The following is a 24310-nucleotide window of genomic DNA, read 5'->3' on the forward strand; positions in this document are numbered from 1 at the left end:
CGGTTAAGCGTCTGCCTTCGGCTCAGGGCGTGATCCCGGCGTTCTGGGATCTAGCCCCACATCAGGCTCCTCTGCTATGAGCCTGCTTCTTCCTCTCCCACTCCCCCTGCTTGTGTTCCCTCTCTCCCTGGCTGTCTCTATCTCTGTCAAATAAATAAATAAAATCTTTAAAAAAAAAAAAAGAATAGACTGAAAGAAAAGGTGACTCTTGGTACTGTGACACATGCCTCATTTTAAACAATCAGGATCCTAAAATGAATGATTCAGTGAAGTCCAATGAAAAAGCAGAGTAAATATAAAGGAAGAAGAGTGTAAGACAGAGAGGGAACAGCTACACCACAAATAACCTGTATTAGAGAGAAGGAGGGATTAAGCATAAGCTTTTGGTTTTGTACACTTTTTTTTTTTAAGATTTTATTTATTTGAGAAAGAGAGCTGGAGCATGTGTGCACGAGCTGGGGAGGGAGGCAGAGGGAGAAGCAGACTCCTTGTTGAGCAGGGAGCCTGACGTGAGACTCGATCCCAGGACCCCGAGATCACGACCTGAGCCAAAGGCAGGCGCTTCACCAACTGAGCCACGCAGGCGCCTCTGGTTTTGCAGTCTTGATGGTCAGAGTTGCAAATAACACGTTCATCAATGGCTTTTGAATGTAAGATATACCTACGCGTTTTACACAAATCTCTATGGCGATTTAAGACTTTGGAGCCTGCGACGTTTACCAAGTCAGGCTGATTGGATCAGGCTGTGAGCCCTAATGCTGCTCTGACGTGCCATCTCTGTTCCCCAGGCTGGCAGACACTCACCTGTCTACACGAAGCTGGCAGACAATGCTTAGTGCATCCACAACTCCTTCTTCTTTCTGTCCCCAGCCAATGGCTGTAGCAATAAAGCATCCCGTTCTACCGATCCCTGCACTGGAAAGAAAAGACAAAAGAGTAAAAAGGTGGAGGAAAAGTAGAAACGATGAACTATATTCTTTTATTTTATTTTTTTGGTTTTTGAAAATTTTAATTCCAGTATGATACTCGTCGCAGGGGTACAACATAGTGATTCGACAATTCCATGCAACACCCAGGGCTCTTCATGACAAGCGCACTCCTTAATGCCCATCCCTCTTTCACCCATTCCCCCCAAGCACCTCTCCAAGATAAAAGATATTCTTTTAAAAGGGTATGTCTAAATCTGAAACAGCAAGCCAGGCTTAGCAACAACAATGACAAAAGCTCTTAGGCCCAGAGGACAAACCTGGCCCAGAGCAGTGCTTAAACTGCCTTCCCTCATTGAGTTCTATGCAATAGGGAGAGTCGGGTGGAGGGAGAATAGTGAAAGAGGCATTGTCATTATTCGACAAAGAATAATGAGGACCTGAGTTTAGGGAAGGTATAGGGAGTAGAAAGGAGGAGCAAGACTTAGACACATCACAAATGTGAATCTGGGGGACTGGAAGAAAGGTAGTGCCAAAGAGACAAAGGGAGAATTCCAGAAGGGCTGATTTGGGTGAAGGGGAGGCTGGTCTTGGATATACTGATGTTGAAGATTCCGGTGAATAACTGAAGATTCAGTTGAGTTTGGGAGAAGGATGTGGCCAGAGGCACATGTTTCTGAGTCATTTCTATCCAGGTGATCGTTGAATAGAAACACTATCCGTCCAGTCCAGGAGGGGTTGCCCATTCATCTGCCCAAGATGGAAGTCATCAACCTAACAAGCCATTCTCTCTTTAACTCTCTCTCCCCATCCCTCCTCCCTCTCCCTCTCCTCCCACCCTTCAGCGATTTCAACCACTAATAGTCTTTATGCAAATTTCTCTCAAATTTACATCTGAATTCCCTAAGTTTCTCCTAAACTCTAGATTAGCATTCTACCTCTTAGCTGGAACTCTTGATGTTACTATTTTGCACTGGCTTCAGTTCAGTGTATCTAAATTCAATGTATCTAAAACAGAATTAATTATCTTTTCCCTCAATGGCATTACCAGTTAGCCACAAGTTTTCCAGCCTCGAAATCTTGGAGCCATCTCCAACATCTCCCCCCTTTCACCTCCCACATCCAATCTGTTACCAATTCTTATATTTTCCACCGCTACTGAAGCTTCTGGGATCCATGCTTTCCTTTCTATAAACTGTGCTCACGTTTTCGACATCTCCTTCCTTCATGGTTAGCAATGATCTCATTATGGTTGCCAAGTCTCGAGTCTCTTCCTGGACTAATTCACGATACACACAGCTGCTAGGTTCATCTTTCTAAAATAGGGATCTGATCATATTACTCTCTTCTCAAACACTGTAGATGTATCCCAGTAGTTACGGGCAGTGTCTGAGCCCCCCGCCACGGTGTTCGTGACCTTGCATAATACGACTGTGACTCACTTTCACGCGTTCGGTCTTTTTACTGTCCTCCTTGTATCCTTTGTGCCATTTTTGTCATCTACATGAATCACTGCAAAAAATGGCATTCATTTTCCAACTTTCCTTTCTGTGTTAATGATATTCCTTCAGTCAGAAATGCCCTCCTTACCAGCCTTTAAAACCACAAACATTGGTCATTTTTTAAGATCCTGCTCAACATTATTCTAACTCCTAGAGGCTTTCTTCAGGCTTCATAGTTTGAATTAATAGTTCCCTTCTCAGCCCTCAAATAGCATTTGTTTCTCATATTTGGCACTTGTTTTCTTTTCTTTTCTTTCTTTCTTTTTTTTTTTTTTAGACTTTATTTATTCATTTGAGAGAGACAGAGAGAGCACAAGCAGGGGCAGAGGGAGAGGGAGAAGCAAACGCCCCTGCGGAGCCGGTAGCCCAACATGGCGCTCCATCCCAGAACCCTGAGATCATGACCTGAGCCGAGGGCCGATGCTTAGCCAACTTAGCCACCCAGATGCCTGTTGGCACTTGTTTCTTATTGAATGGGAGTGCAGAGGAATTCAGGGGTGGAAGGGGTTCCCTTTAAGTTGAAGAGTCTATAAAGAGTTTGCTTCACTAAAGAGATAGGATTTGAACTGTACCTATGAATGGCAGACATTTTGGTTACCGTGAATGAGAGGGACTATTCCATGTATGAGAATAGTATTAAGAAAGAATTGCTGCAGAATAGGATGGATGATGTGCGATAGTGACTAGACTAGCTTGGCCTGAAGAGAAAGGTATCTTAGAGAAATAGCGGCAAATAAGACTGCGCAGGCACGCTGGGGCCTATAAAGGATCTTACATGGAAAGCTAAGAGGTTTGGACTTTGTCCTCTAAAATAGTGGTGCTTTGCTTTTTCTTGCTGTTGATGAGAATTTGATAAAAACTATGAATTTCAATCCCCGGAAAAACCCTCATCACTCTATGTACTCCAATTTGTTAAAGTAATTTCAAGGAGTTCAGTGACCCCTGTGGTTTATCCATAGACCCAAGGTTAAGATCTTTTGCTCTAGGCAATGGGGTGCCATTGAGAAGTGCTGAGCAGGGATTCCATATGATAAAGGAGGATTTTAGGAACATCATGCAAGAGCAGTGGATGGGGTAGGCTGTGCTGGGGTGGGGCACGGGGAAGTGGGGTGTGTTTGTGCAATTAGCCGACTACTTCTAAAATACATGGATGAGGTCATTAGGGCCTGAACTTGGGTGGTTGGACAGGAAGTGATGATTATGGGAGAAGCTTTGAAGGGAAAGCCAATCTGGTGACTGATTAGATACTGAGGCTGGAGTTGAGAGAAGGGCCAAAGATAACTGTCAACATTAGATGTTGAGTGCTTGGAAAAAAGCTGGTCTTATTCTTAGAAATAGTCATCAGCAGGGGGACCGGTTTTATAGGGGAAACAGCTCGTTCGTTTTAGATATCCTGAGTGTTTTATGATTTTGGGTGGAGGACGTTTCCAGCCCTAAAACATGACCCATTAGGCTGTCTTTCCTCACCCCCAAGTGAAGTTCATGATAAGGCCTAATGCTAGAAACTGGATAATGACTCCTTTGGATACATAGATACACAGTGAATTTCACTCTTAATTAAACGACAGAGGTTCAAAGAAGGAGGCTAAAGTTATAGTTTGAAGTAATTATATTTTATTTATTAAAAATATCATCAAATGCTATCTTGCAAGACTTAGGAAGTTAAAGCAACATAAATTATTTTGACGAAGTATGAAGCATACATGGCTGGTTATATAAATAAGTTTAAAGTGATTTGCTTTTGTTTGGGCACACTAAAAGGAAAAGGGGAATGAGGTATCAGTTATGAGAGGAGAGTTTTAAGCTAGATGTTAGGGAAGGGAACCACCACGGACCTCTGTTGCTTTTGTCTGCCTAGCCTCCAATACCCCACGTTCTGGTAACAACACTTTGTCCTCCTTTGGGTGAACGACCACTTACCCACTTCCCCCTTCATAAATTTATTTCCACCTGTTTTTTTTTTTTTAATGAAATCACTTTTAAATTAGCTGACCGGTTTTCACCCCATTTGACATAATAATACATGGTATCAAGATACCATTCAAACATGGTTCAGGTGCCATCTTGAAACAATAAAAAAGCCACTGACAATTTTTGAACACGTGCCATCCCTAGCGTCAACAAGCCTGATGAGACTAAACAAATCAATGTAATTTTCCAGGTCGAGGGCTGAATAAAGTCCCCTGCCCCCTGAGCCACTGGAGTAGAAGTGCTGTGCTCTCTACGGTGTCGTTGCTGTTTGCTGTTTGCCCCGACGACAACACAGCATTTCTGGAATGTAGCATCTCGATCAAAACTCAAATATGCAGAAGTAACCAATTTCAATAAATACTGAATTTACCAATAAAGTCACACAGCCAGGAAACACCACCCCACTTCCACCCGCTCATTGACTGTACGGAGGACAGACAGTTGCTTAGGCAGAAAGGACAGTTCATCCCTTACCTGCAGTGGACAACCACAGGCCCCCGGCCCGTGGAAGCAAGTCTATCTTCTTCGACGTCCAGCATGAGCTGCAGAAGAGGCTGAGCACTGTCTGGGGTCTTGTGATCGGGCCATGAGGTGTACCAGTAATGTTTCACATGCTGGGTGTGGCTTCCTTGCTGAAAATAGCAATAGCCACCAAATGCCTCATTTACTTGTGGAACTAAAGTCATCCAAACCACAATACTGAATGCCTTCTATCACTCCCATCTTGCTGGCAACTTACTTCTGGATGGAAAAAAAAATCTGGGAGATTGCTGAAGCGTACTCTCCTACCTTGAGAAAACATGACTATACATAGGCTGATGTCCTGGTTCGACAGTCTCGCCTCTAGTCAATGTGAATTATATATTTAAAATCGAAAATGCATATGAAACCTAGGCAGTCTATATGTTTGCGATTTGTTGTAATAAACAGAATGGCAAATGCAAAGGAAGCTGAGGGGGAATTGGAATATAGTGTGTTTCCTGCTCTTTGAACATTCTTGACAAGCGATGATAAACATAGTAGCCCACGGAGGAACACTTAATTTTATACTTGGCCCCTACATTTGACTTTCTGCATTCATCCCAAATTGCAGTCTTTAGCAGGAGCGAGGAGTCCCAGGAGTAAAGGAGCTAGCAGGGGTCACTAAACTAGACAAGCTTTGAGTGAGGGTCTACGTACATCATCTCATAACCCAGTGCCCGGGGGGCGGAGGGGCCGGCACACTCGAGGGCATGTGTTGAAAGGGTGCCTTCCTATCTTGAATTTCCCTGTAAAACCCTCAGTGCAGCACTGCCCCTGCTCTCTGTGATGCTTCTGTTCCAGCAGCGAGGCTCTAGATAGGACTGAAATCTTTGAGATGATTGTTCTCTAGAAGCAAAAACAATACCATGGCAATGTTCCGTAATTTCAGTAAGATAACTTCGGTATGACATAATCTGGTCTGGGGAAAGTCCCCATAAGTTACTGTAACTCCAAGTTTGGGAAGATCTCATCAACACTTCAGGTTTGTCTTGCCTCCCACAGCCACCCACAAGCACAGATTTTCTCTTTCACGGTTTCCAGGCCTTACTAAAAGCTGCTTAGACCAAAGCCACGTAAAAAAAAAAAAACCCCAAAAACAAAAAACGACAAACGAAAAAATAACAAACTTCCCCCTTCCCTCCCCGCCCCAATCATGATAAAGGCTCCAGTACAAACCTTTAGTTAAAGGCATTCAGAAGGTTAAATCAGGGATGTTTTGTTTATAGAAATTAGAAGATCACAGTATCCTACTTAGTGAATTTCCTTAATGCCTATGTACATTAATTTAATTATTCCACATACTGAGAGTAGCTGATGACATGAGGGGATGATTATCATTTCTCTTTGATCTTGGCACTATTTTTGTAAATTGGATCTGCAGTACTTATTAGGATAAATAATTTCAAAGGAGAAATGTAGTCCTGTCCTATTCAGCCACTCTGTACATAGCTCCAGTTACATCAGCCTACCTTTAAGACAAGGTTTCGAACAGTGTAGTTGTCACATTCATTTACACTGATGACCAGGACCTCGACTTTCCCATATATTCCTCTCTTTTCTGGCCAGTATAGCACACATTTCTGGAAGAGGAGAAAATAAGAACACAGCAGATATTAGTGATTTCACTGGCCTTGGAGTACTTTTTATTTATCATCTCAAGATGATATTTATTTATTTAATTAATTAAATTAATTATTTATTTAATTAATTCTAAAAATATCAGGTATCGATTTTATAAGGCTGGAAATGTACAAACACTATTGCTACTAATCCCATACAAAAAGGGGGCAAAATTTCCCAAAACCTGAAACTAAGAACTAAATTGAGAAATGAAGAATTAAGAAATTAAAAAAATCTAAATATTAGACTTTATCATGTGATGAAATAAAAGGAATGTTTTTTTCACAATGATTGAGCCAAGTCACGTCTTCCTGCTCGAAGCTGAAGCATCTATTGAGGGTATCTCTAATGTGTTACATGCCACAGAATGAAGGTTCCCTGGTATGTAAAGAGGATAAAATGATCATTGATGCATGTATGGTATTATATTTTCCAAGGCCAATGGTCTTTTCACCTATAGGGTCGATTGAAATAAATGTATAAGAAAATTATTTAAAAAAACTGTTTTTATAATGGATCCTCTTTGAAGGGTTTAATAAGAGTAATAATAATTATATTGCAACTGAGGCATTATAACATGGTAGTTAAGGTGCAGGCTTTGGAGCCATAGAACCTAGGTCTAAATTTTGGTTTTGCCACTTATTATTAGCTGAGCATCTGTAAGAAAGTCAATCTCTGTGGCCTCAGTTTACTCATCACTTACTATATGAAAAGCACTTAGGACAAAGCCAGACATACAGTAAGCATTTAAAAACATTGTTCTTCTTCTTATTGTTCCAATTTTAGGTTTTTGATCTAAATGATTCAATCATTACTTCACTATACATTAGATCATGCATTAAAGATTGTATTATTATTATATCCAAGCTACATTATTAAAAGAAAAATACAAGACGAGATTCAAGCATACATATAGGCTCATATTATTTATTATTTTGCCTTTTAAACAGCTACAAAAAACCCTATGAATTCTGACCATATATTTCAATGGAAGAAAGTAAAGTGTGAAAGTTGATGTTTTATTCCAAGTGCCCAGAGAAGCAATGTTAACTCTAGAAATATTGTTTAAATAGAACTTATCATTTTCTTGCAAACATAGATGCACATTCATAACGAAATTCCTTCCCATTTATAGAGAAACTGCCTTCGGTCGGGACCTTTTAGTCCCCAGGAAACTGGTATTTTCACATCTAAGGTCAAAGGCACAGGACCACACTTGAAAAAATTAAGAACTTAGAGATTCAAAAGAGCAGCCAAAGAAAGAATCACAGATGTACAGAGCTTCAGGAAAAGACACGTAAAGTATCAGAAACACACCTCGGGGAGTCTGTCAGGCTAAGTACTAACCACTCCACACACCAGAGCCAGGATGGAATCAGTGTTTCTTTCATCCATTACAATAAAAACACATTTGCATCCTCTCTGTCCTGGTCCTTTTCCAAACAAAGTAAATCATTTTCACCTCTATTTACATGCCACCCCACACCCAAGACCAGCGACCAGCAGCAATCAGGCTGAAGCATACTCTGGCTGACAGAACATTCACATCAAGAAACCTTTTAAAAATAAAGCAATGTATTTCTCTCCTCATTTACTAGTGCCAAGTGTCTCAAATTTCCCAGGTTTGTTAAAGAGCATCATACTAACCAATTTGCCTGGTTTCTTTCAATGAAGCATCAATTATTTCGCTGTGAGCCCCGAGCTATTGTGTATCTTAAAACCCATGCCTCCTGGATGCATCCAAGAACAGTGACAAAGAATCTTGAAAAAGGTATTGAACAAAGAAAGAGGCATTCAGCGGTCCAGCAGTCTGGCATACGTGCCCCATTGTCCACGATGAGCCCTGAGCAGCAGGCCCCTCTTTGGGAAGGTGGCTCTTGAAACCGGTAGGAAAAAGCTGCAAGGCAGGAGCTCAAAGCCTGCACCCTGACTCTTAACAATACTCGAACAGGCTTGTGCACCTACTTGATAAATGGAAGCGCTGCTCGGTTCTCTCTCAAGCTTGCCGGGGCCCTCTTGAATGTTTTTCTTGACTCTTTACCAAAAATGCAATTGGCAGTCAGCTCCCAGTAGACAATGCAATGTGACTTGTTCATTCAAACAACCCTTAATTAGCATCCCATCTCCTTTCTGAGATACAATAGCTTATTTTTACACACTGAATACATTTTTCCCCCTTTTTGGAGCACATAGAAAAAGAGACCAGATAAGTGTGGGTGCTTTTGAATGTGAGGTGGGGGAGAGCTGCAAATGTAGTTGTTTAAAGAGCACAAGTTCATGTTCGAATTACTTTTGCGAACAGCTTTTTAGGGGTTCTTTATTGTGGCACTAACAATGATATGAAAGGCAGAAAATGCAAGGAAGGGAAATGCTCTCTTACAGATAATATCGTGAAACCCCACTAATGGTAGGTAATTCAAAAAAGCATGCTATCTCACAGAATATAACCCCAAATTATCACTATTCTTTGCTAACTGGGCTGATCCTTTCCATGAAATCATCCATTAATTCCAAAAATTCATAATTTGGAGGAAAGAGAGGTTTTCAGAGGCTCATGTGTCTCCTGTACAAACAAGTAATTAGTGAACCCTGACTGTAAAGATTCTGGACATCAACCGGTTCTTCATAATTAGTGGCTTATTGCAAAAGTAGAATGCAATGCAAAGCAATGCAAACTCCTATATTTTTATAATCTTTTTTTTTCTTTGACCCTCCCTCTCACTTCCACCACATTAGAGCTATTTGTGTATAGAGAGGAAGGAGGTCTAGCTAGTAGTTTAGTTGCCTGAGAAAAAAAATCTATTTTTAAGTTACTTTCTTTTTGAATTCTATGCATTTAAAATCAAAGAGACTCTGCTCTCTGAGCTAAAGACATGTATCATCACATAGACAGTGGCTCTAAATAAATAAAAAGAAGATGGTCAGTTTTATTTGGGTTATATTAGCATGTGAGAGGAATAGGATGGGTCAGATTGCCTACAGTTATTATAGTTACTTTCATTCCTGATGTTCCAATGAAATATCACCAACGCAGGTGCAGCTATTATTATGAATATTTTCACCAACATATCACTTAATCGCTTCCACAATCGTGTGAATTAGGTACACTGGGTTAAGTATTATTATTATTATTATTTTTCATTTGACAGCAGAGGAAACTGAAGTTCAGGTGTTCTGGTAGGCGGCTCTGGGAAAGTCTCTTGGGAACTAGAACTCTCAGAGCAAATATCATTTTAAAAATTCAACTTTCTATCTTTGATATCCACTGTCTCTTAACAAACCCTACTTTGCCACAGCATTAACCAGTGGCTTTCCTTCTCTCTGTGTCGTAGGCTGGTGCTCACGCAACACAATGTTCCCCGGCGGCTCTCCTACTCAGCTTCGTACTTTGGTTACTATGGGGAGCTGTCAGCGTTCGCCAAGGGGTACTTACATTCAAATTGTAACTCATTAGTAAGCCCAGTAATTTAACATAAGCTAACGAAACAGGAAGGTGCAGAGAAAAAGGGAATTGTTCTAGGAAATAATTGTACAAGTTAAATAAGTTTTTCATTGGGACAAAAAAGAACTCAGTAGAAAAAACTGGAGTCAAATCAGGTACAGGTGACAATGATAAAAGTTAGCGCAAAACTGGAAAATCTTCGCAGGATTCTGCATGCATAAATCCATTTTAAAGAAACTGAAATGGGAAATTTCGATGATGTATAAAGGGCATGATTTATACATAAGCCATATGATCTAGAACTCCAGCTTCGGACCAACACTAACAAAACAAAACAAACTAAGTCCTTTGAAAAATGAACAAATTTTAATGTGAACAAATGCAGATGTCTTAAAGTAAAGCATTAGAGTTTTGTTGTTTTTGTGATTTTTTAAAACTTTTTTGGCTAATTGCATCAAATAAGATAGCTTCTAACTATAGTTAGAAGTAAAGCAGGCTACAACAATTGAATAAAACCTAGCAAATTAAAAATTAAGGTGCAGGGATGCCTGGGTGGCTCAGTCGGTTAAGCGCCTGCCTTCGGCTCAGGTCATGATCCCAGGGCTCTGGGATCGAGTCCTGCATTGGGCTCCCTGCTCAGCGGGGAACGTACTTCTCCCTCTGCCTGCTGCTCCCCCTGCTTGTGCTCTCTCTGACAAATAAATAATTTCTTAAAAAAAATTAAGGTGCAGTTATATTTGAAATATAAGCATATTTGAAAGGACAGATGAGTGATTTTGCTTGAGAGCCGTCAGCCTCTGAATTTCGGGACACCCTTAATTGCTTGGGCAGTATAAGCATAGGAAACGGGAATGAGACTAGGCTGCCCTGCATTGCTGGGCAGTGCTAGGCCAGGCTGCCTCTCAGATATTATAATAGCTAATTCTGGTCCTCCAGGAAAGCTGAAAATGGGTCAGCACCCTCCACTGTCTACCTGCCAGGCTGGCCTTCAACATTACCTTCCTTGACCTTGTTTGGACTGACAGACACTTGGTGCTGAGACTCGGTTTGCTTGGCTTTTTTCTTTTTTATTGTTGTTTGTTTTTTCATTCTGGTACAGGCATACCTCGTTTTATTGAACTTCACTTTACGTGCTTTGTAGACCCTGCATTTTTTACAAATTGAAGGTTTGGGGCAAGCCCTCCTGGAAACTCCTTCCTGGAGTTTATTGGTACCATTTTTCCAACAGTTTTTGCTCTCTTCATGTCTCCATGTCACATTTTGATACTTCTCATATATTTCAAACTTTTTTATTATTATTACATTTTGTATGGTCATCTGTGATCAGTGATCTTTGGTGCTACTATTATTGTTTTGGGGTTCCATGAACTCTGCCTATCTAAGACCACGAACTGAATCGATACGTGGGTGTGTTCTGACTGCTCCATTGACCGGCCATTTCCCATGTCTCTCCCTCCCCTGGGGTTTCCCTATTCCCTGAGACACAACAATATGGCAATGAGGCCAGTTAATAACACTACAACGGCCTCTTAGCGTGCACGTGAAAGGAAGAATCATACATCTTTCGCTTTCAATTAAAAGCTAGTAATGGTGAAGCTTCGTGAGGAAGGTATGTCGAAAGTCGAGATAGGCCGAAAGCTGGATCTCCTGCGCCAGTTTGCCAAGTTGTGAATGCAGGGGAAAAATTCTTGAAGGAAATTAAAAGTGCCACACCAGTGAACAAATGAATGATTAGAAATGATTTGGTAGTAACTATTGGTGATATGAGAATACTGGGATTATTAAATAAGAGCTTGGCAATTATTCATTTATTTATTAGAAAGTAGAAAGGTTCATGAGAACATAAAGCCTGGGAATTTCTAAAGATAACTCCACCTTCATTTTTTTGGGAGGAAATGATTTTTGTCTATTCCAAACAATGACGCTCAACACAATTGAAAGTTGGCACATTTTTGGTAAACAGCATTTTCCTGGTAGTGTGAAGCTTACTGCATATTTCTTTTGAGCCAGATTTCTCAGTATCATTTTGATCTGTAAAACATCAAAGTTTCCTCTGTAGAATTATATTTACATCATGGAGAGTCTGGACAGAAAGGAATTTTTAATTTTAAATTAATGAGTAATGCATTCTACTCAGATCAAAACAATGTTGCTAAACTGTTCTGATTTTTGGCTTCCATGGCTGCCAGGAGAAGCCATTTGTTAGTTACTCTGTTGTTAAAACCATCTCTGTAGTGCTCTTTAATTTCATAGTTGTATCTAGTCGTGGATTTATTTTTTCTTACTAGCCTAGGATTTATGGGGCTTCTCAAATCTGACAACTCATGTCTTTCATCACTTCTGGAAAATTCCTGGCCACTATTTCCTAAAATATTACTTCTTTTCTTATATTCTCTTTTTTCTTCTTCTAAAATATCCATTATATATACATTGGACATTGACATACTGCCCTCTAGATCTTAAACTTTCTTTTGTATTTTTGGTCATTTCAATCTTCCGGGGAATTTCCTTAGCTCTATTTGTAATCCAGTCATTATTTTTATTTAGCTGTGTCTAGCCTGCTATCATACCTGTCTAATGAGCTGTTCTTTTTAAATTTTAATATTTATATAATATTTATTTCTAGGACTCTTTTGTTTGTTTTTACATCTCCCTAGTCTTTTTTGGTAGTAACTTGTTCCCCGGTCAAGTTTCTAATCTTATGTTTTGTGTGCTTAATTATATATATATAAAAAAAATAGCCTGTATTTATAGTTTCTATTATTTTCATTTCTTATGGGTCTACTTTACCTATTTGTTGCTTCATCTGATTTTCCCTTATGTTGTTTATTTACTTGTGTTGTCTCATAATTTTGACTTGTGAGCTTATGTTTGGCTGGGCTTTTCCTGTTGAAATTCTGTGATGCAAATCCTGAGAGTGTATGCACCAGGAGGCTTTTGCCTTTGTTACTGTAAAGTGCCACAGAGCGTTATCAATCCAGGATTACTTTTTATATTAATTGTTCTACTTGGCATTTCCTGATTTGCGAATGCTGAAGACTATAGAGAACCTTTTTATATCTATCCCACGAGAAGACCAGATTTAGATGGATTAATTTCCTCTTATAGTCCTATTTTGGTTGGCAGGTTTATTTTTGTGGTTCACCTTTTTACTGAAGCCACAGCCCTTGCAGGAGCTCGCTCTATGGAAGGTCTCCATTCCAGCTCTTGGCTCCTGCAAGCCCAAGACTTTGTCTCCAGTTCTTGTATTGCCATTAAAGCACAAGTAACCCATAATTCTCTGGCTTTACGCCTTTTATTCAGTTTTTGACTGCTGGGACACTTTTCCCCCCAAGCTCTGTGAGCCATGCTATTTTTATTTTACTATTTTATCTGTAAAACATCAAAGTTTCCTCTATAGTATTATATTTACATCATGGAAGGGCTGAACAAAAAGGAATGTTTAATTTTAATAATGAGTAATGCAGTCCACTCAGATCTAGGAAATGTTGCTAATTTATATTTTATATTTTATGCTATTTTAAATTTTATCTAGTAAGACTAGTTTTGTAACGGGAGGTTTTTCAGATTATCTAACCTGTCTGTATGCAGGGATGTATATACACAGAGAATACACCTTTTAAACTTAAGGAGTCTTTTCTGACTAGGTAAAATAAAGGCAAAATGGTGTGGATATTAAACAGCTGTGCAGGAATTATCAGTGGCCTGATGTGTTGATAGATTGATATGGGTGAAACAGCTGAGAAGATTAGGGGCTATTTTTATTATGCCACCGCAGGTTTTCATACAAGAGTCATAGAAATATATTTATTTAGTAAGCTAAATAGTTAATTAAGTACATAGCTTCATCCACTAGCCCAAAATTTACTTTTTTTCTAGGACAGATTTCAGAAAAGAAATCCTTTATCTATTGTAGCAAAAATGAAAGAAGACAGCAAGCTTTACAAAACTTACAATTTGCTGCTTGTGAGCCTGGATTTTCTTGATTAGCACAAATTATACTATACTCAAAGCTTACAACTCACCAAAAAGGTATAAGGGAAAGCTCAGTGTTCTTAAATTCTTATTATCATCATGAAGCCCTGATACAGTAATTGTGACAAGAAAGCAAACACAAATGCTGACTCAAATCAGACTGTAAATGATTCCAATAAGACGCCTTAAAATGTAAGCAGTACATAGCACCCTTTGCAAATTACGCAATTCTGCTTTCATGATGTAAAGTACCGAATGAGTGTTCTGTAAGCTAGGCCCTTAAGAAAGACTGCCCGTATGGAAATGGAATCTAACTTTGTCTCTCTTCCGGACTTCTTATTACAAAGATATTGAAAAAGTTGCTTGGCTTTTGTAACTTCCTTTTTTTTTTTTTAAAGATTTTATTTATTTACTTGACAGAGATAGAGACTGCCAGCGAGAGAGGGAACACAAGCAGGGGGAGTGGGAGAGGAAGAAGCAGGCTCACAGCAGAGGAACCTGATGTGGGGCTCGATCCGACACCACCGGGATCACGCCCTGGGCCGAAGGCAGACGCCCAACCGCTGTGCCACCCAGGCGCCCCCGCTTTTGTAACTTCCTTCAAATCTTTTTTTCAAATCTCCCTTGCTTAGTGGGGCTTCACCCCTCCCACCCTATGTAATACGAAAGCTTACTCTTCCCCTCTCATCCCTCCTACAGCTCAGCACACCCAATCTCTTTAGCCTACTTTACCTTCCCTCTCCCATACCATTTAGCTTTTCTAATTGCTACAGTTTGATGAATTTATTATGTTTATTGTTTTTTAATCTGTCTTGGCCATTAGAAAGTTACAATCTCTGTGTGTTTTGTTTACTACTATATTACCAACAACTAAAGTAGTATCTGTCACATAGTAAATGCTCAAAAATTACTTGAGAAATGAATGAACAATTTTTTATTTGCCTGCTTATAAATCAGAGTGATAATTCATATCCCCTCATTTCCTTACAGAGATATGTGAGACACATGTATGTCAAGTATATTGATTATTCTGATAGAAAGCTGCCATTCAGACAATGACACCAATGACCATTCTTGGAAGCATGAAGTGAACTTGTTTTTAAATATCTTAAAGTTTCCATCTTAAATCTGTTCTTAAGTACATGGCAATTTTCCTTATACAATATCTCTTCTATAGCAACAGAAATTTAAGATTCACTATTTGGGTAAAGGTCATACCTCATTTTTTTCTTTGAGTTTTGTGATCATGACAATCACGGGACTGTCTTCCTGCCAAACCATCTGCCAGAAATCATTCACGGTGTTGATCATGGGGCCCTGAGTGGCGATGAATGCTTTCTCTTTGCCACTGTAGCCCTGGGTAGAGTAAAGAGACAAAAATATCGGATTTGAAATGCATGCCTTGCACTGAAAGTTTAGAACAAGTTCAGAACAAAATGGCTCTACTAGTCCAAAAGCAACACAAGCTTTCGAGGCTTCACTGATGCTAGCACGATTCATCTGGCTGTTCTCCCAGCAAGTCAAGCACAGCATATAATAGTGAGGGGCATAACGCCCCGTTCTCACCAGAGCACCCCCTAGCGCCCAGAGCACTGCAGCCAGAGACGCACGGGAAAGGAAGACTCAAGGTAAAGGACCCGCTATCAATGTCAATTATGACGAAACAAACAAATGAGCTTGCTAGTAACCAAGTTATATCAAAATTAATCCACTCTGAGGGAAACAAACCAAACAAACAACTCAATTCCAAATAGTAAGTCGACATGCTCATCAGAAAGAAATTTATATTTACTTACTTACCCTAATATAATTAGCATTAATGTAGGTGCTCAAAGAATCAGTTACATTTTTTGGTCTTAAACACACTCTGCTGAGGGGATCTAATGAAGAAAACAGGAAGGAATGCATTAGACAAATTTACTCTTTGTGAAGCTCCTTAGAACACCAATAACTGTACATAGCACGCTTGTTAATTTATATACCGACCATCTGGCTCGTGTCAATGTTTGTTGCAGAAGCATCTATGTGTCTGTCTCTTGATCTGCCTGTGTTTATTGAGGGACAATTGGGCCCATCTTGGCCCCTGTCCCTTAACACAAATCTTGCCCGTAAGTTTGAGATGATGAGTTTATTCATCATGTCATTTATCTGTGGGTTTTTGATTTTTGACCCCATTTCTCATTTCCGCTCCTTTTCTTATTCTTTGGATTTGGAATTTGCACCAGGTTTTCCTCCTCACTTCGTTCTTCTCTTCTGCNATCATTTATCTGTGGGTTTTTGATTTTTGACCCCATTTCTCATTTCGCTCCTTTTCTTATTCTTTGGATTTGGAATTTGCACCAGGTTTTCCTCCTCACTTCGTTCTTCTCTTCTGCCCAACAACAAACACTTGGTCTGGCCTGAATCCGCTCTCCCTAAAGAAGCTGTCTTTAGTTACCATGTGTGGCATTTTGTCCACCTACAGCAGGAAAATCTGATATTAAGTAGATTGCTATGGTGCCGCAACACTGTCTTAACTGCTCAAATCACCTTCCATCAAGAAGTTGAAAGGCTCTTTGCAAAACACAGTGTTATGGACAATATGGTAGTTATTTTTACCAACGTTTACATAAATGAATTAAGATCAAATCATCTCTTTATGATTTCTTTAGTCTGTCCCACTCTGAGCCTCTTAAAGGCAAAGACAGAGATTTTTCATTATTTCTAAGGCTTAGCGTTTAGGACAGTGCTTATATATACAGTAGACACTCAGTAAATGTCTATTCCATTTAATTAAATGGTCCTTCCCATTTTTTAAGAAGTCAGTTCTATGCATTCCACTCTAATTGTTTTATGACTGTTCTTCTCTAGACAGGTAAACCTGTGAGAGTTTATCATACCCACTGTTCTTACCCCCTTCTCTACAATTCAGTCCTCCTTGTGTACCCCCAGTCTACCCTAACCTTAGTTTTATGAAGAGACCCCTCTTGCTGATGCCATCAATGACTCTTTTGTTGATCTAAACCAAATAAGCCTATTGTGGTTCATTTTTTTTCATGTATTATTTAAATATTTACCATCTTATATTTTAAGTGCTTAAATTTTTGCCTGCCCTCAATGAATAGTACTGAACCCCTTGAAGGCAAGAACTGTATTTAATAAACTTTTTTTTTGGAAACTAACTTTTGTATCCTTTGTGATTTCTTTCTGGTATGCGGCTCATAGAGTGTTTAATATCAGAATTCATTCCTATTAGAGTTGAAACATTGTTTTTGACTTTCTAGATTCTTTTTCCTTCTTGGCAAAGGGGACAGGAAAACTTTCATTCCTTTTCAGTATCCACTGACTATTAGAAGTTTCCACAAGAGCTCTACTCCAGTGAGACTCAAAAAGAGGCCCCCTCCCTTCAGTTTTTATAATGCCTACCATGTATATGGTTCATCGGGAACTCAGCCCTATAAACTGCTTAGAAACAGCTTCCTCATCTAGCTAAATTTAGTTTGGAAATTGGTAATTTATAAGATTTCCACATATTTAGAGGTTTCCAAATACTTTTTAAACAAGAATGCACCATAGGACTGAGTAAGGGAAAACTGGCATTCTAACCAAAGCTTATTAGCCTTTTTAATGGTAGATTAGACTAATGAAAAAAATCCAAAACTTTATCATCATTGTCATCATCATTATTTTCATCATTACTGTTAGAATTGTATTCATTTTATGCATTTTAAGTCTATATGTGTATTTTAAATCTATATATTGCTATGATAACCTTTTGTCAGGACAGGTATTTCTGGATTATATGTCAAATATTTAGCATGTCACTTACAATATATCTAGGAAGCGGCAATAACAATTTCAACACTGAGGAATTCTTCTTCCCTCACCTCTGCTCATCCACTTTTATTTCCTTCCTTCTCTCCTCTTGCTTTCTTCCTCTTTCCTCCCCTTTTTCCCTCCCTCCCCCTCTTCCTCTTTTATTCCTCGTCTTCCTTCAGCTCTCCTTCCTGTTTCTTTTTTCCTCTCAACAAATTATTGATGAATTTAAAGTACCTCTGGCAATGTAAGTCTTCTATTTAACAGACAAAATGGTACCTGGATCCTGATATTCTTTAATTTTTTTTAAAGATTTGTTTATTGATTTGAGAGAGAGCGAGTGCAAGGGGGAGGGGCAGAGGGAGACGGAGCGAGAAACTCAATTAGACTCTATGCTGAGCATGCAGCCTGGCGCTGAGCTTGATCCCACAACCGTGAGATCACAACCTGAGCCGAAACTAAGCGTTGGACACTTAACCAACAGCATCACCCAGGCACTCCTGGATCCTGATAGTCTGATTGGCATCCTATCAGATTTTGTCAAAGGTTATTCTGTGCTGAAGATTTCTTCTCTGGGCTGAATTGCATTTGAGGTTTGGAGTCAAGAGGAGAAGCTATTAGATGAAGTTTATACTGCTAGTGTATCTCTGGGCAAAGACAGGGATGAGAGGAATGGCATAGTTTCTCTAGATGAATTTAAGATAAGTGGGAAATGGGAGGAAAGGCAGGGACTTGGCTCCACCAGGGGACTGGGAGTCACCTTCAGTTTGTTTCAGGAGAGAGAGAAGGCCTGCACTATGCAATATGGTGCCACCACATGTAGCTAACTTTAAGTTAATTAAAGTAAAATCAAACTTAATAATCGGTTCCTCGGGTGCACTGGCTATACCTTAAGTGCTCCATTGCTCCATGCAGCTAACGGCCATCACATTGGAGATAAAAAGAGCATTTCCATCACTGTACAGGTTTTGACGGACAGTGCTGATCTTGGCAATGTAAGACGGCGATTCTATGGAACTCACTTTTTAAGATTCATGTGAAAATTATAAGAGAAAACAGGGCCTTTAAATAATCTGCTTTTGAACCTATAAAGTTTTCTTTCCCTAGTTAGTGTTACTATTTTCTGGAATTGGTTTTGGGGTTAATGATGAATGCGTCTCCAGTTAGGTGGAGGGAAAGGAGAAACTAACATTAGGTGGGGGCTCACTATTAGTGGGAACTTCCCTTTTCACATATGATTACTTAATTCTCTCCACGGCCCTAAGCAGTGATATTATTATCACTATCTTCAGGAATGAAGAAAGGATAGCACAGAAAGATTAAGTTGTCTACCATAATCCAACTCCAATATTTTGTATGAGTCACACAACTTGTTGCCTTAATGAGTGGCTCACTTGTTTGCATATCTACTCTGTTCTGGGCACTTAATAGAACAGGAAACATAAGTAGGAAATATTACTAGACTTTAAATTTTAAAATATGAAATGATGCCCAAAGTAATTAGAGTTTAATTAATAGAATTCTTTAATTTCATCTATAATGTTTTATATTTGTATAAATAAATTGTCTGCATGGAATAAATATACATGAAATTGGTTATTATACTTCATTGTTGTGCAAATAGCTTCATACCGATGTATGATTAGTTTTTTCCCGTTGCTTTTGTGATTTAGGACATAGACATATTTTCATCACTAATATTTGTTTATGTTGCAAAATAATGTGATATAAACTTGACCTTCGCACTTTACCACATAGAGTATTCTGAGCCAGGCTGACGACATCCTTAGAGAAACAGCCATGATTTAATTGGTTCTTGGTTATCCATATTTCTGTTGCATAACATCCTCCAAATTATACAGCTGCACTAATATGTACAAGCTGGAAGCTTTTTTTTAAAAGATTTTATTTATTTATTTGAGAGAGAAAGAGTGAGTGAGAGAGAGAGAGAGCACAAGAGGGGGTAGGGTCAGAGGAAGTGAGAGAAGCAGACTCCCCTCTGAGCAGGACCCCAGGATCACGACCTGAGCTGAAGGCAGACCTTTACCCAACTGAGCCACCCAGACGCCCCCACGCTGGAAGCTTTTAAACTTGAGTTTATTATAGGTTGAAACAATTAAAAAAAACATAATACTTGGGGGGCCCGAGTGGCTCAGTCAGTTAAGCATCTGCCTTCGGCTCAGGTCATAACCCCAGGGTCCTGGGATGGAGCCCCGCATCGGGCTCCCCGCTCAGTGGGGAGTCTGTTTCTCTCTCTCCCTCTGCTTTTCCCCCCACTGGTACTCTCTCTGCTGCTCTCTCTGTCAAATAAATCAACAAAATCTTGAAAAGAACCCATAATACTTAAAATAGTAATCATTTTAAATTATTTTATGTACTGTTTCAAATTTATCCCATATTATAGTCTAAAGTAAATCATGAAGAATAGCTTTCCATATAAATCCCAGTCGTCTTTGATGACTTGCAACCAAGAGTGTGGTGTGCCCAAACTATACTTACTAAATTGTATTTTGTGCAACAGGGGGTGGGTGGTGCATTCAGGCTACAGACATTTTCAACAGAAAATCCATTATTTGCAACATCAGTTGTCAGCACAGGTGCCCTGGCTCAAGTGACCCGCCCAGTTCTGGGAATGGAAAAGCTGACACAGGACTATAAAGGACTACATCTGATATCATCTGGGCAGGAAATAGAGAAGGCTGAACTTTATTTATTTTTTTAAATTTTTAAAAAAGATTTTATTTATTTATTTGACAGAGAGAGAGACAGCCAGGGAGAGAGAGAGCACAAGCAGGGGGAGTGGGAGAGGAAGAAGCAGGCTTCCAGCAGAGAAGCCTGATGTGGGGCTCATGATACCAGAACGCCGGGAACGCACCCTGAGCCGAAGGCAGACGCTTAACGACTACGCCACCCAGGCGCCCCCATTTTTTAAAAAAATAAAAAAAAAACTTATTTATTTATTTTAGAGAGAGAAAGAAAGAGAGAAAAGAAGAAAGAGTGTGTGAGTGTGTGGAGGGGCAGAGGGAGAGGGTCTTCAAGCAGACTTCCCACTGAGCCGGGAGCCCAACGTGGGGCTCTGTGGGGCTCAATTTCATGATCCACGAGATCATGACCTGAGCCAAAACCAACAGTCAGGTGCTTAACTGACTGAGCCACCCAGGCGCCCCTGAGAAGGCTGAACTTTACATAATCCTAATAATTTCCGAATCCTTCTGACATTAGATGGTTAAGTAAAACTGCAATGAATGTCTATGCCCTAATTGCTTATATTTGGTAAATTTCAGGTGAAAAATCTTGAAAGAGAGAGAGAGACAGAGAGAAGCACATTTGTAGCACACAGCACTTTCATCCCCTTTAGCCAGCTCTAGACAATGTATCTTTCAACAGGGATCATACTGTACAGATCCATTAAAAATATGTTACAAAGGAGTGTTTCCAACTCCACCAGAGGGGGCAGCCCAAAGACACCATTACCAGTAATTCTTGATATTACCATAAATACGGAGAATTTGATGTTTGATGAGTGAATTAATGGGCTTAATTATACAGACTGTACTATTTCAATATCCATACTTTTAAAAAGTTTTGTGGCTCCATTTTTCCAGAGCTATTGTATTGAGATGTTTATGAATTTTGCCAAAACCCCAACCGTCTGTTGTCTGGTGATTGACAATGTTACATCCTCTCCAAAGCATTTTTGCCACTCTAAGCAGAATAACTCAACGCTCTCTGTACTCCTACACTACTTGGGCCAGATTTCAATTCTGGCTTTTATTACATTGAACATAATTACTCATTTACATGATTCTCCCCTCTAGTCCCTGATCTCCTTGATCTTACAGGCTACTCCTTAAGGCTTACTGGTTCCTGGCATCTAGCTCACTGCTTAACATCGATTAACTTCATGNAATTGTATTTTGTGCAACAGGGGGTGGGTGGTGCATTCAGGCTACAGACATTTTCAACAGAAAATCCATTATTTGCAACATCAGTTGTCAGCACAGGTGCCCTGGCTCAAGTGACCCGCCCAGTTCTGGGAATGGAAAAGCTGACACAGGACTATAAAGGACTACATCTGATATCATCTGGGCAGGAAATAGAGAAGGCTGAACTTTATTTATTTTTTTAAATTTTTAAAAAAGATTTTATTTATTTATTTGACAGAGAGAGAGACAGCCAGGGAGAGAGAGAGCACAAGCAGGGGGAGTGGGAGAGGAAGAAGCAGGCTTCCAGCAGAGAAGCCTGATGTGGGGCTCATGATACCAGAACGCCGGGAACGCGCCCTGAGCTGAAGGCAGACGCTTAACGACTATGCCACCCAGGCGCCCCCATTTTTTAAAAAATTTAAAAAAAAACTTATTTATTTATTTTAGAGAGAGAAAGAAAGAGAGAAAAGAAGAAGAGTGTGTGAGTGTGTGGAGGGGCAGAGGGAGAGGGTCTTCAAGCAGACTTCCCACTGAGCCGGGAGCCCAACGTGGGGCTCTGTGGGGCTCAATTTCATGATCCACGAGATCATGACCTGAGCCAAAACCAACAGTCAGGTGCTTAACTGACTGAGCCACCCAGGCGCCCCTGAGAAGGCTGAACTTTACATAATCCTAATAATTTCCGAATCCTTCTGACATTAGATGGTTAAGTAAAACTGCAATGAATGTCTATGCCCTAATTGCTTATATTTGGTAAATTTCAGGTGAAAAATCTTGAAAGAGAGAGAGAGACAGAGAGAAGCACATTTGTAGCACACAGCACTTTCATCCCCTTTAGCCAGCTCTAGACAATGTATCTTTCAACAGGGATCATACTGTACAGATCCATTAAAAATATGTTACAAAGGAGTGTTTCCAACTCCACCAGAGGGGGCAGCCCAAAGACACCATTACCAGTAATTCTTGATATTACCATAAATACGGAGAATTTGATGTTTGATGAGTGAATTAATGGGCTTAATTATACAGACTGTACTATTTCAATATCCATACTTTTAAAAAGTTTTGTGGCTCCATTTTTCCAGAGCTATTGTATTGAGATGTTTATGAATTTTGCCAAAACCCCAACCGTCTGTTGTCTGGTGATTGACAATGTTACATCCTCTCCAAAGCATTTTTGCCACTCTAAGCAGAATAACTCAACGCTCTCTGTACTCCTACACTACTTGGGCCAGATTTCAATTCTGGCTTTTATTACATTGAACATAATTACTCATTTACATGATTCTCCCCTCTAGTCCCTGATCTCCTTGATCTTACAGGCTACTCCTTAAGGCTTACTGGTTCCTGGCATCTAGCTCACTGCTTAACATCGATTAACTTCATGGAGTTAAATTTAGTCTTTTTCCTCAAAATTTTATTTATTTATTTATTTATTTATTTATTTATTTATTTATTATTTGANGCAGAGGGAGAGGGTCTTCAAGCAGACTTCCCACTGAGCCGGGAGCCCAACGTGGGGCTCTGTGGGGCTCAATTTCATGATCCACGAGATCATGACCTGAGCCAAAACCAACAGTCAGGTGCTTAACTGACTGAGCCACCCAGGCGCCCCTGAGAAGGCTGAACTTTACATAATCCTAATAATTTCCGAATCCTTCTGACATTAGATGGTTAAGTAAAACTGCAATGAATGTCTATGCCCTAATTGCTTATATTTGGTAAATTTCAGGTGAAAAATCTTGAAAGAGAGAGAGAGACAGAGAGAAGCACATTTGTAGCACACAGCACTTTCATCCCCTTTAGCCAGCTCTAGACAATGTATCTTTCAACAGGGATCATACTGTACAGATCCATTAAAAATATGTTACAAAGGAGTGTTTCCAACTCCACCAGAGGGGGCAGCCCAAAGACACCATTACCAGTAATTCTTGATATTACCATAAATACGGAGAATTTGATGTTTGATGAGTGAATTAATGGGCTTAATTATACAGACTGTACTATTTCAATATCCATACTTTTAAAAAGTTTTGTGGCTCCATTTTTCCAGAGCTATTGTATTGAGATGTTTATGAATTTTGCCAAAACCCCAACCGTCTGTTGTCTGGTGATTGACAATGTTACATCCTCTCCAAAGCATTTTTGCCACTCTAAGCAGAATAACTCAACGCTCTCTGTACTCCTACACTACTTGGGCCAGATTTCAATTCTGGCTTTTATTACATTGAACATAATTACTCATTTACATGATTCTCCCCTCTAGTCCCTGATCTCCTTGATCTTACAGGCTACTCCTTAAGGCTTACTGGTTCCTGGCATCTAGCTCACTGCTTAACATCGATTAACTTCATGGAGTTAAATTTAGTCTTTTTCCTCAAAATTTTATTTATTTATTTATTTATTTATTTATTTATTTATTTATTATTTGAGAGAGAGAGAGAGAGAGAGCACAAGCAGGCGGAGTGGCAGAGGGACAGGGAGAAGCAGGCTCCGTGGGGCTTGATCAAAGACCCCGAGATCATGACCTGAGCTGAAGGCAGATGCTCAACCAAGTGAGCCACCCAGGCACCCAAGTCAAATTTAGTTTTAATATTGTCTAAACAGTGTGTCTCAAAGTGGGGTCCTGGT

The 24310-nt window shown here is 39.7% G+C and overlaps 1 protein-coding gene across 1 annotated transcript in view; it reads right to left on the reverse strand.

Moving 5' to 3' along the window:
- Positions 1–24310, reverse strand: part of PTPRR (protein tyrosine phosphatase receptor type R) — a 260911-nt gene that overhangs the window by 27051 nt on the left and 209550 nt on the right. The window contains 4 exon segments of the mRNA XM_034644175.1: positions 4874–5031; positions 6391–6501; positions 15177–15314; positions 15759–15838. Coding sequence (XP_034500066.1) covers positions 4874–5031; positions 6391–6501; positions 15177–15314; positions 15759–15838 — 487 coding nt within the window.

Source organism: Ailuropoda melanoleuca, chromosome 15 (assembly GCF_002007445.2).
Source record: "Ailuropoda melanoleuca isolate Jingjing chromosome 15, ASM200744v2, whole genome shotgun sequence".
NCBI lineage: Eukaryota > Metazoa > Chordata > Mammalia > Carnivora > Ursidae > Ailuropoda > Ailuropoda melanoleuca.